We start from the raw sequence: 15,621 nt of genomic DNA, 5'->3' as shown, positions 1-15,621 counted from the left end.
GTCTCCGCTCCCTGCCGATTACTATTTGTCTGTGAAGCTTTTTCCAATGGATCAAATTCAAAACCCACCGTCAAGTCATGGTACGGTTAAGGAGTTGGTTCTCTTTAGATCACGACCGTAGCTGCTGTCGGATTATTCTGAATCTGATGTCTAAACATTTGACACGTACGGAGTTTAATGTACGGTAACTGCATTTTCTAAAAAAAATAAAATAAACAAATTTTTGTGTGTATTATTACTTACTTATATGCATAGGGCTCCACGCGTAAAGACTTAATGCGAATTTGGTTGGAAGTGGAGTTTTAAGGGTATTCTTAATTAAGCAGCTGGGGTGATATTTACGCCTTCTGCCACAAACTCGAAGAAAAATGAAAAAGAAAAGTTAATAATAATAAAACTTCATTTATTATTTATTAATTATTTCCTTTTTAATTATATTATTTTATTTGGTAAATCATCATTTCTTGCCATCCGTTAGAATTTTGGTTTTCATTCTTTGTCTGTACTTTGGCTTAGCTACCGGCAAATATTCTTCCAAAAACAAGAAAAAAGTTAATGGCAAATATTGGTTGGGTAAACTATCTCTTTTATTTCTTCTAAACAAAATATTGCTTGTTTTCTTTCATTTTCCATTATGTTTTTAGAGAAATTTAGACATTAACAATTAAACGCTAAATTTTAATTTTTAATAATTTTATATAATAATTTTGAAAATATAAATATGTATACTTTTTTTAGGAGTACTTTTTAATGATAAATTCTATAATAAAATAACAATGTGCTAAGTCAATTTTGTTTATTAAAAAAAAATTAATAAGCAAATAATAAAATTTACTATATTCTTATATAAAATATAAAAGAATGTATATATGAGACTTTTAGTAATCATATAATCAAATATAGAATAAATTTTTCCTCCTTATTCATAATTATTATTTTTTAGAAAACGTGATCGATTTGCCACGTTATTTTTTTATTATAAAATTTTAAAGTTTGATATTAAAGTTAATTTAAAATAAATAAATATGTATATTTATCTTAAAATTTTTAAAAAATAATAATAATATCAAATAGTAAAAATTTAAAATTTTATTAACAATTATATCAAATATTGATTCAATTCTCTATTTATAATTCTTTTATATTAACATCTTTTATATTACTTCTATGATTAAAAGTGCAAAAGAATTATACAAATAAATGTATGTTTTTTTGTGTATATTTCTAATTTGAAAAATATTTTTATTCTACTAGAGAGTGACTCTTAGAATTCTGAAAATAAATTAAATAAAATTACTAAAAATTTAAAATTTAAAATTTAAGTAGTAATTGTATCAAAAAATTTGTAAATTTTTTTTTTAAATTAAATTATGTTATCTTTTTATTTTACTCTTGTGACTTAAATTGTAAACAAATCACACAAATGAATTATATTATTAATTTAAGAATTCATTATTGTTTATGTTTATAGCTTGAAATATGTTTATATTTTATTAGAGCATGATTCTTAACATATTTTTATCATCAAAAGAATAATATTGTAAAACTTTTAGTGAATGTATTTCGTTTTAAAAAGAATTTAGAAATCATTTGAATTGAGAAGTCTTATAAAATTTATGGATTTAATTTAAATTCATTGATTGAAAAGTAAAAATATAATCTAAATCTATTGATTTTAAAAATTTCTTTATTTTCCAAAATCCATCATTTCTTAAAGTTTTAATTTATCACTTAGGAGGTAGGAACAAGGTTATTGATTCCATTTTGTTTCACCCAGAATGGCCGAAATGTCCTATTTTATTAAAAAAAATAGAATGAAATCTCTTTTGTTTTATATCGATCAAAATCTCGGCCATTTCAGACTGAAAAGATCGAAATTAAATTGAAATTATCATTCCGGCAAGCCAAGATTAATGAAATAGGCTAAAATAAAGAAACTTTATAGAAAAAAAATATATCATTAAATTGAGTTAAGTAGTTTGGTAATACTTAACCCTAACATAATAATTTTTTTTTATCTATCAATAAAAATAAATTGAAATCTAAAACTTTAAATAATCATCTCTTTATCTTTATCTACCTCATCTTGCACTCTATAGTTCAACTATATTTTTTTCACTAATTAATAATTTTTTATGATCTAATATAATATTATTTAATAATAACAAGTTAAAATTTATATAACTTGATTTTTATAAATTTATCCTATAATATAATATTTTATAATTTAATAAGTCATATTATAGAAAGAGATTTTATTATTACAGTTCTATAATAATAAAAAGTTGAGTATATATATATATTTATTGCTTTCCAATATGTTATTTAACTAGATTATGGGTAATAATTTAATGACTTAAAATTAAATTATATATATAATCCAGAACAGTCTGAAATGGGACACTGAAATACTCCGGTACCGAAATATTTCGTTACAGTGACAAATCCGGAACGACAGCCGAAATGAAATTCATAACTTTGAGTAGAAAAGTCTAAAATTCATAATTTAAAAAGGATAATGGATTGTCATACTACTTTTTTTATTTTAATATAGTCTCTAATAAATTTATTTTAAAAAATATCATTAATTTTAAATAAAAATTTATTATTTTTATGTTTAATTCAAACAATAAAATTTTAAAAAACTGTAAATTTTAAATTTAGTAATTTCAAATCAATACATTTTATTATAAATTTCAAAAATCTCTCGATCCAAATAAACACTACAAAATTTATATCATATGATAGGCTTCATTTTTTAAGAAATTAATAACCCTTTTATTTAGTATAATAATTTTGTACTTGGTTGCTTTAAAATTTTCGATATGAAAAAGAATAAAATTAATTAATTATTATTTACATGTATATTAAAAAAGATCGACCGTGAATTATCCAGTAATAAATACTCTTTGAGAATAGTAATAAATCTTGAATAAGCAGTAAGAAACTAAATGATATATTCTAAGAAAAAACAAAACAAAATGGTTAATATCGCTAATATTAAATTATCTGACCAATTTAAGAAGATAAAGCTTTCCTAAAACTGCCGAAGCTACTGTTATCACCCACCCCTGTTCAAATTTCAAAAAGGAAAAGACAAAAACAAACAAACCAAAAAAGAAGAAGGGAAGATGATAATCATAATGATATATTGATATAGCATTAGCAATGGCACTTGTGGGATTTTCCTTCAAAACAATGACCATTTTCTCATATCAGTATTTAACAATTCTGGATCTTCTCTCATGTTTTTACTTTCCTTTGACATCTATCGTCTTCGTCCCCCCAATCTTACCAATAAATTCCCTCACTTTTTCTCTCTCCTTTCTCTCTCTACTGACTGTAGCATACAGAAGAGCACTCTTTTTTAGACTTCTATCACCACAAAACACACCCTTCTCTCTCTCTCTCTCTCTCACAAAACAAGAAAATAACGCTACCCATTTCTTGTTCTCACAGAAAAGAGACTACCCAGTACGTTTCAATTCAATTCTCTAAAGAGAAAGAGAATAATAGAAACTTTTAAGTAATATCTTCAATGGCTGATGCAGCAGCCTCAAAGCAGCAGCACCTCTCAATCCATGGAGGAAATGTTATATCAGATTTGAAGAGTTTATTTTCTATTGTTAAGACTAGGAGAACAGTTGCTTTTGCTTATGGGTTTATGTTTGCTTTTGTTGCTTTTACTGTTTTTTTAGCTTTCAATCCTTCTCCAAATACATCCGCTCCTTGGTTCACTAATATCTTCACTACTAGCACTAGTACTTCTTCTTCTGATTCTTATAGATCCATTTTCTCTTACTTGTTGCCTAACAGCACTACATCTGCCACACAACAAAACAATACCAGATCTAAAGACCCATCTACTGTACAAAATCAAACTCAAATTGCAGCTGATTCTGTTAAACCTGCTGTTTTGCATGCAAATCAGTCTACAAATGCTTCAACCGTAAATACAGTACCACTAGGCTCAAGTAATCTTACCCAAAATACAGGGAATTTAAGTAAAGATCAAGCCTTGAAGCCAAATCACACATCAATTCAAGCACCCATTAGTCCTGTTACAGCAAATCAGAATGCAAATTCATCTCCAAACTCTGCTCCGCCGTCACCGACAAACCAGAAAGCAAATTCGTCTACAAATTCTGTTTCACCGACACCAACAAATCAAGGTGTAAATACATCTATAAACTCTGTCTCTTCGGGGAAAGGAGATTTCGGGAAGCAAGAAGGAAGAGTAGCAGCGAAGGAGGCATCAAATTACACAGCTTCACTGTCAAAGAAACAGAGCAGTGGAATGGATGATTTGGTTAAGAGCATGTTGAGTTGTGATTTGTTTGATGGAGAATGGGTGAAGGATGATTCATATCCACTGTACAAGCCTGGTTCTTGTTCACTGATTGATGAGCAGTTTAATTGTATTCTTAATGGTAGACCTGATAAAGATTACCAGAAGTATAAATGGAAGCCTAAGGGCTGCACTATACCAAGGTATGAAGCCAAGTGGTTTAATTTTACTTCTTTTTTTCTTTTTCTTTTTTCTGGGTCATGGTCAATCCTTACTTTTTTTATCTCTTTCAATTGATTAATGTTGTTTATTATTTTTGTTTGCATTCGCGATCCATCAGTTTCTCTTCTACTTAATTTGTATCAGCTAGTTTATTTATAATTCAACATATCCAGCTACCTAATTTGTATCACATTTTAATTTGATTTGATCTATTGATTTCTACAACACCTTTTAAGATTGATTTTGATGAGTTGTTGTTCTATACAGGTTAAATCCTGCCAATATGTTGGATATGTTGAAAGGAAAGCGACTTGTTTTTGTGGGTGATTCCCTCAATAGGAATATGTGGGAATCTCTAGTTTGTATGCTAAAGGGTTCAGTGAAAGATAAGAGTAAGGTTTTTGAAGCCAATGGAAGACATCATTTTAGAGGGGAAGCTTCATACTCTTTCATATTCAAAGTAAGTTATTAAATCATTCATCTTTATATTTCTAATTATCGCCTGGCATGTTCATAATTCAGTGATATTTTTCTTTGGGGGAATTATGTGTAGGATTATAACTTCACCGTAGAGTTCTTTGTATCTCCATTCTTAGTTCAAGAATGGGAAGTGGCTGATAAAAATGGAAAGAAAAAGGAGACTCTTCGGCTTGATTTAGTAGGGAGTTTGTCCGATCAATATAAAGGTGCAGATATCATCGTCTTCAACACAGGACACTGGTGGACTCATGAGAAAACTTCTAAAGGGTGAGCTTCTAATTACTTGGGTTGTTTCGGTGGTTGATTGTTGAATTGTCAAGAAGTTTTCCCATTTTGTAAAGCTAAACGATCACTTTATGTCTTACAGGAAATCTTATTACCAAGAAGGGACTCATGTATATGATGAACTGAATGTTCTTGAGGCATTTCGAAAAGCCTTAACTACTTGGGCCAGGTGGGTTGATTCCCATGTAAACCCAGCGAAGTCTCTGGTCTTCTTCAGAGGATATTCTGCTTCCCATTTCAGGTGAAAAAAAATGCATTGAAAAGTAATAATATTTGTTAATGATGTTCCTTTACTTTTGACTAGTAACATTCTGATCTCGTTACCTCCAAAGAGTATTGGTCAAGCAATCTGTAATTATGTTTTTCTAAGGATTTTGTTGGTTATTTATTTGACATTTGCTTTTTAAATTGCAAGTCATGCAAGGATTTCTAAGATGCATCAATGAATCAGTCTTATTTTCCTCCATGATTTATTGAAGTTTGAGCACCTTTTTATTTTTCCAACCAAGTAAACTAATCTTATTGTTTCATCTTTGTTCAGTGGTGGGCAATGGAATTCTGGTGGGGCGTGTGATAATGAAGTTGAGCCGATCCAGAACTCCACATATCTACAGGAGTATCCGTCCAAGATGGTGGTGCTGGAGAAGGTGCTTAGAGGCATGAAGACCCATGTCACGTACCTAAATGTCACCCAGATGACAGATTACCGGAAAGATGGTCATCCTTCAATTTATAGGAAGCAGAACGTTCCAGCTGAGGAAAGAAAATCACCGCTACGATACCAAGACTGCAGCCACTGGTGTCTTCCGGGCGTGCCGGATGCCTGGAATGAAATTCTTTACGCCGAGCTCTTAATAAATGAGTACCAAAAGCGACAAGTGCAGAAAAGACACAGGTAAATATGAGGCCATGCCAAATTTTAGATGGTGCAGGTGAAATATTAAAGCTGAAATCAAACGTGAATAGGCATTAGATTCTATTTTTTTTTTTCTTCTATCTTTCAATTTTGGGTTACTATAGAAAAAAACAAACAACACGGGGAAGATCCAAGAAATAGTGCCTCTCTAAACTCTATCTAGAGCAGCAACAAGAAAGATGAATATCTGTGTTATAGTAATAATGACATCTTATTTATTATCACATCTACGGAAGAAGAAAAGAAAAGATTAAAAAAGAAGAAGAATAAGAGTGGAGCCTTTCCCTCTGCCTCTCTCTCTGTGTTTCTTTATATATTCTTTGAGCCTCAAATTATGGCTTTTTGAGTAATGTAAATCCATAATTGTTTAGTTTGTTTCTTGAATAAAAAAAGGAAGAAAGTGGGCTGTAATTATTTGTTCTCATGCTTCTTGATCCGTGACCATTGGGTATTTAATCTTTTGATTTGTTTAAATATGTGAAAGTGAAGCTTTCGAAGAAGGAATAGGGACATGAGAGTGTGACTGTGATTATAATAATAATAATAATTTTGGTGATTTGTATGTAGTTTTGCATTTGTGTTGATCAGAGCATCCGGCAAAATTCCACCTTAAAGATGACCGACTGTTTACTAACTTTGAAGACTTTTTATTAATATAATAAAATTATTCAAAGTTCTTTTTTATGATTTTTAATTGCACTTTAGTCTTTCTCTCACATTGTCACATGGGATGTTTTGTTTTTCTTTTTTTTGACTATAAATAATTATTAAGTTGGGCTGCCGATAATTTTGATTAAAAAAATGGCGTGTCGGTGTTAGTCATCCTGTAGCTAACCGGCGGTAGACATGATAACTTTTCTATTTTTCAGATTTTCTTCTTCTTTTTCTTTTTTCCGCTGATGTCGGCAGACAGCAGAATGTGTTATTAAATTTCAAAATTAAACATTTCTTTTTATTATAAGTAACTAAAAATACAAGAAGAATTTTCAATTTAATTAAGTGCAAAAATATGAACTCAATAAAATAAAATAAAAATTAAGAAAATTCAGAGACGTAACATCATGTTCAGGTACAAGGAACACTTGCAAACAGCAGTAGCCCTAAAATTAGGTTGGCGGGTAGAACATTGTGAAGGCGGGTAGATCATAATGGAAACTCAGATCAAGTACCTGCTGAATATATTGAACATTAACTCACAAATTAAAGACAACATTTCATGCTAAAAAAGCTTCTCATTTATCTATAAAAATTACTCTAAAAAGAAAATAGAATTGCATGTCATAGAAAATTATTGTAAAACAACCAAAGAAAAATAAAAAAAAAGCAACAGAAAAAACAACTGCACCATATTTTTGAAAAGAAATAATATTTTTTAGAAACATTCCCTTTTAATTGTTATCATTACTTTCTAGGAGTTTGGATTATCAGGACCGAATGTTTGTTGAGGCCCAATTCATATAATATGGTGGCATTGAAGTCTACGATGGGCTTTTGGTCCAACTTCAGTGAAGCCTTTCAGGGTCAGCAAATGGCATTTTTTAGAAAAGTATTGAGGAAGCCCACTCTTGTACACAGTTATTATCTATGGTGCAAAATGACCCATCCTACTACAAAACTTGAACTGGGTTAAACCAAAAGCAAGCTAATTCTTAAATGAATTTACTAGATTAACTATCTTAATGATTAGGTTTTGGTTTTAAAAGTCTCTTAATTCTTCTTCTTCTTCCTTTTGTTTTGGTTAATTGAGAGATAATATCGATAGGGGATTGCTGATGCTACATCTATGTGCCAGCGTCCACAAAAAGAATGATTTCTCATGTATATGTTCAGAACTGAAGATGGGTTTTGTAATATGTTGTAAATTTACATCTGTGGTTGGTAGTTACGTGGTTATATCCATTGTCTTAGTTGAAGTTTTTCTTTGATTTTGGTGAAAAGTTGTACAATTACTGAATAGATTATTTTACAGTAACTAAGTTTCTGCACTATTTGTTTATAAAGATAAAATAAAAAACTAACATTAATAATTGCCATACATTTGTATATCAAAATGGCATAAAATGTCATGTCAAGATCTCTCTCAATTGCTCGTAGTGCAGTTTTGCTCCTTTTTGTTCAGATAATACACAAAACATATGGTCCCAAAAATATTTTTTGGTCCCGCTCTATAACAAGAGCTAAATTTCAAAATATGAAAATAAAATCATTGGCAGCTCAAGTTTTCATCTAATTCAAAATCCCTTGGATCGGATAGTAACCTGTCATCTCTCAGATTGTGCAGAATGAAGTGTTTTGAACACCATATATATTGTATTTTGCCTTTGGTTCTTTGTGTTGTGGCAGCAAAGTAATATTATCCATTGCCCACTTACTTGCTACTTTCTTCTTGAATTAATTGTATGAAACAATATCATATAATTGCTTGTACTACATGTGCAAATCATTGTCCTTCTTATTCTGATTGTTGGGACTTTGATATCTGATGGAGGGACCATCCCCAATTATACCATTCCAGAAATTAATTAGACTAACTTTGATTTTCGTTTATAATCTATTATAAATTTTAAATTGGCGCGGTTAACATTTTGATTTTTTTATATTTTAAAGCTCAATATAAGATAGCATTTTAATATAGTAAATTTATGCTATGAACCAATCCACAATCAATTTGGTCATTATGAGGGGATAATTCTTTCAATTCCATGACTAATTTCTGACATAAGTCTCCAAGAACATTATAAAATTTGAAGCTATTGAATTGTCAACATCCCTTCTTCTTTTTCTCCTTATAATTAATATCATATATATATATCATATGCTTTTCTATATACCCATTTGTTTGCAATGCATATATTGTTCTCATTTTCTGTCAAGATAGCATGGGACTTGATGGTTGATGATTGATGGGGGAGGGGACCATCTCATATTTACAGTTTCTGGTCCCATAAACAATAATTTTTGGTCCCCCTTTTATATTTATATATATAACATAGAAACGAGTTAAATTCTATAGCGTATTGGCAGCTCTAAATTATTATTTCAACAAATTATTATTGTCAAGCAGTACGCTTTCGTCGCACAGATTATTGAACTAGAGGCTGTGGGTACGTAAGAATTAGAGTTTTGAAGCTGACAAATAAATGTTCTTGTTTTGCTCTAAGCATTATTCATGTGCACACACATTTTTATTGCCTGCACATTATTAGTCTGATAATTCATGTTGGGACAATGCTCCATCCATGGCACAAATTGAGCATCATATTGTTGTCTTGTAATATATGATTAATTCTAGTCTAATCCTATTTTAATTCTATCAGAATTCTTACCCTTCATATGTTTATTCAATTTTTATTATTACATGTTTTAAAGATCCTGTAATGGGTCTTAAATGATTCCTTTTTTTTTTTTTATTTTGAGAATAGGGTCTTAAATGATTCTTAAGTTTAAACTTAAGAGGAAAAGTTTCATGGTTTGGCTCTGGAAATGGAAACCACTACTTACTAATATCCTTTTTCTAATTCCGCCTGGGTACCAGAATCTTTGTGTTGGACACCAAGAAAGTGTTGCAGGAGGATGCAAGAAAAGAAGAAACGTTAACAATGGGAAAGTCTGAAATTCTTTTTGTTCTTCAATTCATAAAATAAGTTAAATTAATAAAAAATAGTTATATAATTAATTTCTCAAGACGGGAAACCAGATTTTATGACTCATAAAAACTATAAAGAGTGATATTCCTTTTTCAGGTTTTCTCAGTCTATGTTTAAAAAAATAAATAATTTGAATTTAAAAAGAACAAAAATTAAAAACAAGGAAATAAAAAATGATATTAAAAAAAAATCAGTTTCCTTCTCATTTTTGCAAATCCCCATATGTTCTTTGCAACTGTTGTAGAGTTTGTTTAATGAATAGGAAATGGGAGAGATCAAAGTTTGAAATTTAAAGCTGTAAGACCATAATAATATATGAGGTAAACAGTGAATAAAGCTACTAGAAGCAAGCAATCAAGTGTGGAACTACTAGTCTAAAGGGGCACTGTACTATATCATGTTAATGCTATTAGGTCAAGTGGGTAGGGATTCAGAATTGATGAGTTTTTAAAATTGTTGGGTACAATTTCACGAGTATGAACATTACACTTTGTTGTCATCTATCTACCATGGAAAGAGTCCACAAAACTTTCAAAACAGATATTAATGGGTATGGAAATTTGATTGTTGGCATCTGGAAAATGACAGATGAAAAATCATAGGATGACATGTGAAGTGGTTGTTAAACAATCATTTTACCAGCATAAGGAAAGACTAATAACCCAAAATTTTATTTCTATTTTTTTTATATAAAAAAGAAAGAAAGAAAAGAAAATCAAACGGGTAGACCATTTCAATTTCCTCCTTTGAAATAAAAGGTGATTGCTAAGGAAGTTCATGATTAGCACCACCTAATCATTAATTTTTGCTTATCAAATGATTTGCATGTATCTATGACTTTTCCATAGCTAAGCATTTCCCTTCCCCGGCGTATGTAATGTGGCTAACATAAATTTCGCCATTCTTGACAATGGTGGTTTGGTTACCAAGTAAAAGCAATCTAATTTTCTTCTCTGGTATTGTTGGCTGGTAAAGATGCCTAAACCCGAAATTCAGCATATTTTTCTGGCAAGTGGATGGACACATTATTATTATTATTATTATTATACTCTTGATCGAGCACAAGGCATTTATATAGTAGCTCAATTTTGCAAGTGGGAGTCATAGATTCGATATGTATATCGTTAAGAATCATCCATGGCAAAAGGCAAAATGGATAATGTAAGGAATAAATGATAATGGCAATCAATTAATGAACAAACTTCTTCAAACTATATATTTCAATATAACATTCAATTAATTACATTAGATAGTAAACTTTAACTACTTAATTCCCACAAAATTTGAGATCTTTCTAACAAAATCTCTAATATACTACTAATCATCATCAACCACTCTTGAAATTCTCTATTTCCCTAATCAACTACATAAAATTAAATAAAAATAAATAAATAGAAATAAAAGAAATTCTCCAAGCCATAATAATATTTACAAAAATGGATGAAGGAAGTAGAGATATCCACTTTTCTTTTAATTTCATTTGTTTGTTTTTGCTGTTGTTTTTTTTTTTTTTTTTCCTTTTGGCAGTAATTACACCTTGGTAATGAGTCACGAAGCAGCTTTGTGAGATTGAGCTTGAGGCAACTGAGTTTGAGAGTGAGAGCTGAAAGGGTATAACTTGGGCTTATTAGCTAGTGACAATGCTGTAGAACTTGGGGTGGTAGCTGCGGTGGTGGCAACTGGGTTATTGTTCTTGCTGCTGCCGTTGTTGTTGTTGGTGGTGGTTGTGGTGGTGCCGGAAGAGGAAGTAGTAGTGGTGGCCACGCGCTCACAGGAAGGGCACATGGTGAGAGTGGTGGCAGGAAGTTGCATGTAGAAAGGTTGCGAAGTTTTCAAGGCTCTTAATTCTTGCAATTCCTTTTGCAACCTCCTGTTCTCTTCTGTCAGCATCTCACAGCATCTCTTTAAATACTCACAATCTACCTCCGTCTGCTTCAACTTTGTCCTATTTATATTGTAAAAAGAGAAAAACATAACAAAAACTTTAATATCTTTTTTCAATCAATACCCAAGAAATGAAAATCAAGAAAATTGTTGAACTCTACAAACCTTGCTCTTCTGTTTTGAAACCACACTTCTACTTGGCGAGGACGAAGATTCAATTGCTTTGCCAAAGCTAGCTTTTGTTTCTGTACATAAAAAATACAATCTGTATCACTAAATAGAACTGTATATGCTACCTAAATCAAGAGAAATAATAAATGGTTAGAGATTTGTGTTGTGTGTTTGTGTTGGCTTGACTTACAGGATTAAGGGTATTGTGTTCTTTGAAGCTTTCTTCAAGAAAAGCTGATTGCTCTTTGGAGAGTCTAAGTTTCTTGCGAGTCAATCCATTTTCGTCATCATCACTTGCTCTTGAACTACCTCTCTCAGCTTCAAAACACTCCATATCTCTTTTATTTCCTCGACCAATTCCGCTGCTTCTAATCCCAAAATCCATCTGAAACGACGACGCAGCACTATTTGGTGACGACAGTGTCGCTCCTTCTTCTGCCTCTTCCACTGACAACCTGTTCACATCAAACCCTCTATCTCCTCCTGATCCATCTGTTGAACCCGGTTCAGACACCACTGATTATAGAAAAAAAAAAAAAAAAAAGCCATATTATATAAGCGAATCATGCAAAACCCAGATCTTTAAGTGCCCATAAAAGGTAAATAAAAGGAAAGAAAATAACAAAAACATTGTTTTGCGTTCTTGGAGAGAAGGAGAAAAAAACAAAGAGAGGTGCTTTTTCTTTTTCTTGAATCTTTCATAAGAAAAAAACAGAATATTGATAAAAGAAAGAACAAAGGATAGACATATTACTGTTATCTGAAAGCCAAGGAAAAGGGATTTGTCTCCGAGCTGGATGCACAGGAGAGAAAGGTAAAAGATCAAGCTGAACAGGACGATCTGAGGAGAGAACCCTTCTCCGATCACCATCATCATCATCGCCTTCATGGCTATGATCATGAGTTTTATCTTGAGACCTTGGAGCAAAACCAGAAGTAGCTAAGCCCATGCAAAACCCTAGATCTTTATTGGGTATCATCTTGTTATTCTTAGGAGTAGTATTATCAAGAAACTTGAAAGGCTTAGAAGCATCACCTAAGCTCAATGCGAGCTCCATAGTTTTCAAGAAAGAGAGAAAGAAAGAAGGGTATTTTTATTGGATGATAATGAGAAAAGGAGAAGAAACCTGAGAGAGACTATATAAAGGAAAAAGAAAACAAAAACCCTATCCAGAATTTATAAATGTGATCACACAAAACACAAATCTTTCTTCTTGACAAGTCAAGAAAGCACAATCCCCCCCTTTTCTTTTTCTTTTCTTTTATAATTTCTATATATGTTTTTTTTTTCTTTTTTCTTTTTAATTTTGCCTTGTGTTGTGAGAGAGAGTAAAGATTTGACCGACAAATCCAGGTTGACAAACACACGTGAATCTATATTAATATACACAACGGTCCGCACGAAACACAGAGAGAGAGAGAGAGATACTGCCTGAGCTATCTATCAGGCTACCAAATTTTGGCTAAAATATAGGAAAATAATTACACCTCTTAGAGTATGTCATCCACTTACTATACTCTAATCTTCATTAGTTTCATATATTTATCACCCCAAAATATCTAACACTTTAATATAAATTACTTAATATTAAAATTTTCCTGTCTTCACATAGAAAAAATATATATATTGAACTGTTTATTTATATATAATTATATATTGGCTTATAACTTATTTAATAACAGAAAATAACAGTTCTACTGTATAATTTTTTTATTTAAAGCTTATTTTGATAAGTAATAATATTTCTATTAAATTTTGGTTAATGTGTTTAGCATTTCAACTTTTTCTAATATGTATTTTTTTTTTGGTTTTTGATGAATTTTAGATTTTGAAAGAAAAATAGTGTCAATTCGAATCTCTTAATTGTCTTATGAGATGTGCAGTAAATCATCAATTTATTAGTTCATAAATTTAAGTTTATCTATAATCACTTAATATATAATGTATGATATTAAATTTCTCCTTTTCTTTTAAAAGAAAAAAAAAGAAAGAAACTTCACAACTAATTTTCTCATATATATATATATATATATATAACGTTATTGTAAAGAAAAAAAAGAGTTAAGGGTGCCAAATAATTGAAAGTGAGAATTATAGTCTTAATTAATGCAATTATTATTACCTCAGAATCATTAAAATTATTGTGTTCTCACCAAACAAGAGTGAAGGGCCATAGCACCAAAACAATAATATGGGGGAAATGATAACTACTCGTAATCCCAAGGGCGCTGCTGCTGCGACCATGTTGCTGCATTTGACTTTTCTCTTTTACTTATTTATTTTCTATTTCATATGACTAATAAATTATTTGCATAGTTATCGTGATCAACATCATCATTATTATCAAAGCATGATTAATGTGTCGTTACCAAACACAATTATATGTTTAGATAGATGGCAAGATCAAGCACTGTTTTTTTTTTTCTTTTTTATTTGTTTTTGTTTGTTTCGAAAATGATAATTATTATTAGTCTAACCCATTAAACCATAGTCCTTTTCTCGTTTCCAAGTTAGTTAATTAATTAATTATCTCATTTAAATTCTCTCAAACTCCTTTTGATTAATGTGAAAAATGGTGGCTTTTAGACCGCTGACTCACCAACCAAAACAATGTATGTGGCGAGCAACCATTGGATGAGATAAACAAAGCTGTCTTTTTAAGAGAACTTAAGGCGTGATGTATGAACAGATTAAAAAAGAAAGAAAAACATTGGGAAGAAGAGATTTGACCCATAAAAACATTGGCTCTACTTTTCTTACTATATATATTAGTATATATTATAATGTGTTTTACTTAGGCAGACAAAGAGACCAATCTTTTATTTCTCCTAGAAAAGTTTCTTGCATAAATTTATAAGGGGGGCCAAGCCAGTGTTCTTTTTTGTCTTTCGAAATAAGGGTGTGTTTGTTAATGGGGATAAAAGGGTGAAAACTGTAATCGGTTAACTTTTCACCCTTTTATCCCTTGTTTGGTTGAGAGGAAAGGGTGGAGAGAGTTGAGTTAACAACATTCCGAATTTCCAAAAACCCAAAAGGAGCAAAGCTAACACTCTTGGGAGCGGGTTGCAAATTCAGGGGAACCATAAAAGGCTTTTATGAGTCTCTCCACTTTTTAGCTTTCTTTTAATTTCATGGGAAAGATTACGACTGCAACTAATCGAGTCGCTGCCTCGATTACTATACTCGGCAAGAGCTTTTCTTTTTTATCTATTAGTAAATTATTTTTAAAAATAATGAGGAGTCTTATTTAATAAATTAGCTAAATCCGACTAAAGGTATGTTCAGCTTATTTAAGCTCCACAAATTAATTGCTTAGACTCTACCATTAGCATATCATATGTCACATGTAATTTGTATTTTAAATTTTAGAGTAACAAAATAAAGTTCATCAATATAGATAGATATATTAAATGTTTTTCTTATGGAGTAACTCTTTGTCTGACGTTAACATTTAAGTGTTTTTTTCTATAAATATATATATATATATATATATATATATATATATATATATATTAATTTTTAAAATATAAATTTTTTGATATATATATATATATTTAATTTTGACACATAATTTTTATTTTAATATGTGTATTTATTTTTTATTTTCATATATGTATTTATTTTTGACACATGAATTCAAGTTGGTGTGTAATTTTATAGTTTTTTCTATTAATTTTTTAATTATTAAGTTACATTTTTAATTAAATACTGACTTTAATCCTAAGAA

At 30.4% G+C, this 15,621-nt stretch overlaps 2 protein-coding genes across 2 annotated transcripts; one reads left to right on the top strand and one right to left on the bottom strand.

The window, feature by feature from the left end:
• Positions 1-3,167: 3,167 nt before the first annotated feature.
• LOC8280801 (protein trichome birefringence) lies at positions 3,168-6,613 on the top strand. Its single transcript, XM_002534490.4, has 5 exons — positions 3,168-4,491; positions 4,778-4,970; positions 5,064-5,257; positions 5,358-5,516; positions 5,817-6,613. The coding sequence occupies exons 1-5, from the start codon at positions 3,539-3,541 to the stop codon at positions 6,172-6,174; spliced, it is 1,857 nt and encodes a 618-aa protein (XP_002534536.1). The 5' UTR covers positions 3,168-3,538; the 3' UTR covers positions 6,175-6,613.
• Positions 6,614-11,027: 4,414 nt separating this feature from the next.
• On the bottom strand, positions 11,028-13,392 carry LOC8280800 (homeobox-leucine zipper protein HOX11). Its single transcript, XM_002534491.4, has 4 exons — positions 12,648-13,392; positions 12,084-12,409; positions 11,888-11,967; positions 11,028-11,783 (listed from the first exon to the last, which is right to left on the bottom strand). The coding sequence occupies exons 1-4, from the start codon at positions 12,949-12,951 to the stop codon at positions 11,387-11,389; spliced, it is 1,107 nt and encodes a 368-aa protein (XP_002534537.1). The 5' UTR covers positions 12,952-13,392; the 3' UTR covers positions 11,028-11,386.
• Positions 13,393-15,621: the final 2,229 nt, after the last annotated feature.

This window comes from Ricinus communis, chromosome 10 (assembly GCF_019578655.1).
Source record: "Ricinus communis isolate WT05 ecotype wild-type chromosome 10, ASM1957865v1, whole genome shotgun sequence".
NCBI classification, from domain to species: Eukaryota; Viridiplantae; Streptophyta; class Magnoliopsida; order Malpighiales; family Euphorbiaceae; genus Ricinus; species Ricinus communis.
The sequence above is the reverse complement of the archived record's forward strand: the minus strand, read 5'-3'. Positions and strand labels throughout refer to the sequence as shown.

Coding starts and splice junctions, on each gene's coding strand:
- LOC8280801 (XM_002534490.4), top strand. CDS start 3,539: ATGGCTGATGCAGCAGCCTCAAAGCAGCAGCACCTCTCAATCCATGGA. Junction 4,492..4,777: donor AAGGGCTGCACTATACCAAG/GTATGAAGCCAA, acceptor TGTTCTATACAG/GTTAAATCCTGCCAATATGT. Junction 4,971..5,063: donor CATACTCTTTCATATTCAAA/GTAAGTTATTAA, acceptor AATTATGTGTAG/GATTATAACTTCACCGTAGA.
- LOC8280800 (XM_002534491.4), bottom strand. CDS start 12,951: ATGGAGCTCGCATTGAGCTTAGGTGATGCTTCTAAGCCTTTCAAGTTT. Junction 12,410..12,647: donor TCCTTGGCTTTCAGATAACA/GTAATATGTCTA, acceptor TTCTATAATCAG/TGGTGTCTGAACCGGGTTCA. Junction 11,968..12,083: donor AACACAATACCCTTAATCCT/GTAAGTCAAGCC, acceptor TTTTATGTACAG/AAACAAAAGCTAGCTTTGGC.